The following is a 2,324-nucleotide window of genomic DNA, read 5'->3' on the forward strand; positions in this document are numbered from 1 at the left end:
AGTGAAGTATCTACTTTTAAAGACAGGTGGTATTTGCTGTAAAATTCAACTTCTCTACATGCTTGAAGTTTTTCATAATAAAATGTTAAGAGGGGATGGATAATGAATTGGATTGTTATAAAAATGTATATTTATTCCAGGCTCTATAATTATCTTTGTATTTTCATATTTACATTATTCTATAATTTATTACTAGTTCCCTCTTAGAGAAGGAAAAAAGTGGCTAATGTTCTTTGCAAAAAAGCCCCAAGTATCAGACAGTATCTCATTTAGTCTTTATTACACTCTGATGCATTTAGTATTGCAAGTTTATAGATGAGAAAACCAAGACATACTATACTTGTACAATCTAGTAAGGTCAGGATATACATTTTGAACATGGTAAGTCTGACTAAAAAACTAATGACTACAGCATTGCACATCTGGGACTCCATTTATTTATATTTTGGCATGATAGATTGCCACTTAGAATACAAATAATTCCCCGGATTTGCCTGGCATTAACTACATGTGTATATAGCTGCTTTACATGTCTCTTATATGTGTAAATGAAAATTTTAAATATTTTTCTGATGTGAATTTTGATTTGTTCCATGACTTCTTCTTGTGTTTATTTTTAAGATTCTTGGATCTCCCAGTCAGCATCATTTCCCCGTATTCAGAAACAACCAAGGGTGAATTCTTTATCACCTGTGGCCTCCCTTCCTAAACAGATTTTCCAGCCTTCAACCCAGCCACGACTTATTAAACCAGCTAAAATCACTTGTGCACACTGCAAAAATCCTTTACAGAAGGGACAGACAGCTTATCAACGAAAAGGATCAGTTCACCTCTTTTGTTCTACTATCTGCCTTTCTTCCTTCTCTCACAAGCGTGCTCCAAAGAACCGAAATGTAATATGTAAAAAGTAAGCTGTACCTTTCAACATAACTCTGTGTGGTTGAATACTGGCAGTAAAATGCATCTTTTAAATATCATGAGAGAACTTTGAGATTCCTAGGAAGAATTGTTGAAGACGTGTCTTCAACTTTATTGAACTTAAGTTAGCCTAGTCAGAACTGCATACTCATTTGTACTTTTCTTTTGGCAGGAAAATGGAAGATAGGTATAGAAATAAAATGGCCCTTACTTGCCACAGCCTTTGCCTGCTTCCCTTCCCCCTCTTCTACCTTCATTTTGACAAGGTGCTGCCAAACTTTGAATGTTTCTTAAGAACTTTAGAATGTTTTCTAAGAACATGTGGTGAAGTACTTGTGCTTCAGAATACTTTTACCTCCAATCTTCTCTTACCAAATTATTTAGAAACTCTTGAGAATGAAACCAAACAGCTTTATAATCATAAAGTTTATAAGATTATAGTTGATACCTAGAATTAAAACATGCTAATAGTTCATTTTTTTAATATCTTTGACTTTTATTAAAATATAGTGTTCTTAAGTGATTTGTCTATCTCTTGTGTTTCAGAGATGCCCCTACCAAAAAGGCTTCAGTTCCTCAAGTGGAATTCAATGAATCCATCCAAGCATTTTCTAGTATATCTTCTTTGTCTCCTTATGAAGGCAATCAGAAGCTCAGAAAAAGAGTCCTAAATAAATCAAGATGTACAGTCTGTAGTAAACTAACAGAGGTCTGGATTTTCATCTCTTATAAAATTTTTTAAGTCCTTTTACATTCATCTACATCTACATTCATAACCTGAATCTATATGATAAGTTAAAGAGAAGAATAAGCTGTTGAACTTATACCCATATATGGTAATATTGATTCCTATAGCCCCTTCCACAGATTTTCTAGTTTTAAAACTAATAATTTGCAATCAATATCTCTTCAACATTCATATCAAGATCTTTCAAATTAATTCATTTCTATGATTTTTAAAAAGATTTATTTATGCATATAAGAGCTGGGGTACAGGCCACAGGTGCAGAGGGTTGGGGTGAGAGAATTCACTAGAAACAGAGTGGGAGCAGATTGACTGAAATCCACTGCTGGGGTGAACAGCAGGCAAAACAGGAGAGGTCTGCTGTGCTGTGTGAGTTTGTTCCCTGGCCTGGGATGGAACTTGTGCTGCAGTAGCTGCCAATAGCTTCATAGTGCTGAGACTTAACCCCTTGTGCCACCAGGGAGGCCCCATTTTTTGTAATTCATGTTTTTGGGGATGTTAGTACTTTTTTTTTTTAAAGATTATTTGTACATACAGAACTGGGGTACAGGCCAGAGGCTCAGGGGCAGTGAGAGGCTTTACCAGAGACATAGTGGGGAGCAGAACAGGCAGATCAACAAAGTACACTGCTGAGGGGAGCAGCGGGCGGGTCAGGAGAGGT

General features: G+C 36.0%; 1 protein-coding gene across 3 annotated transcripts in view; it reads left to right on the forward strand.

Annotated features, from left to right (window-relative positions):
* The window catches only part of ZMYM5 (zinc finger, MYM-type 5), a 32,354-nt gene that overhangs the window by 20,033 nt on the left and 9,997 nt on the right, over positions 1–2,324 (forward strand). For all 3 annotated transcript variants that reach the window (XM_012723385.1, XM_012723384.1, XM_012723386.1), the window contains 2 exons: positions 622–907; positions 1,465–1,627. In XM_012723385.1, the coding sequence (XP_012578839.1) occupies positions 622–907; positions 1,465–1,627 (449 nt within the window). The remainder of the gene's footprint in view (positions 1–621; positions 908–1,464; positions 1,628–2,324) is intronic.

Source organism: Condylura cristata, unplaced genomic scaffold (genome assembly GCF_000260355.1).
Source record: "Condylura cristata isolate star-nosed mole 26May11 unplaced genomic scaffold, ConCri1.0 scaffold00010, whole genome shotgun sequence".
Classification (NCBI taxonomy): Eukaryota; Metazoa; Chordata; class Mammalia; order Eulipotyphla; family Talpidae; genus Condylura; species Condylura cristata.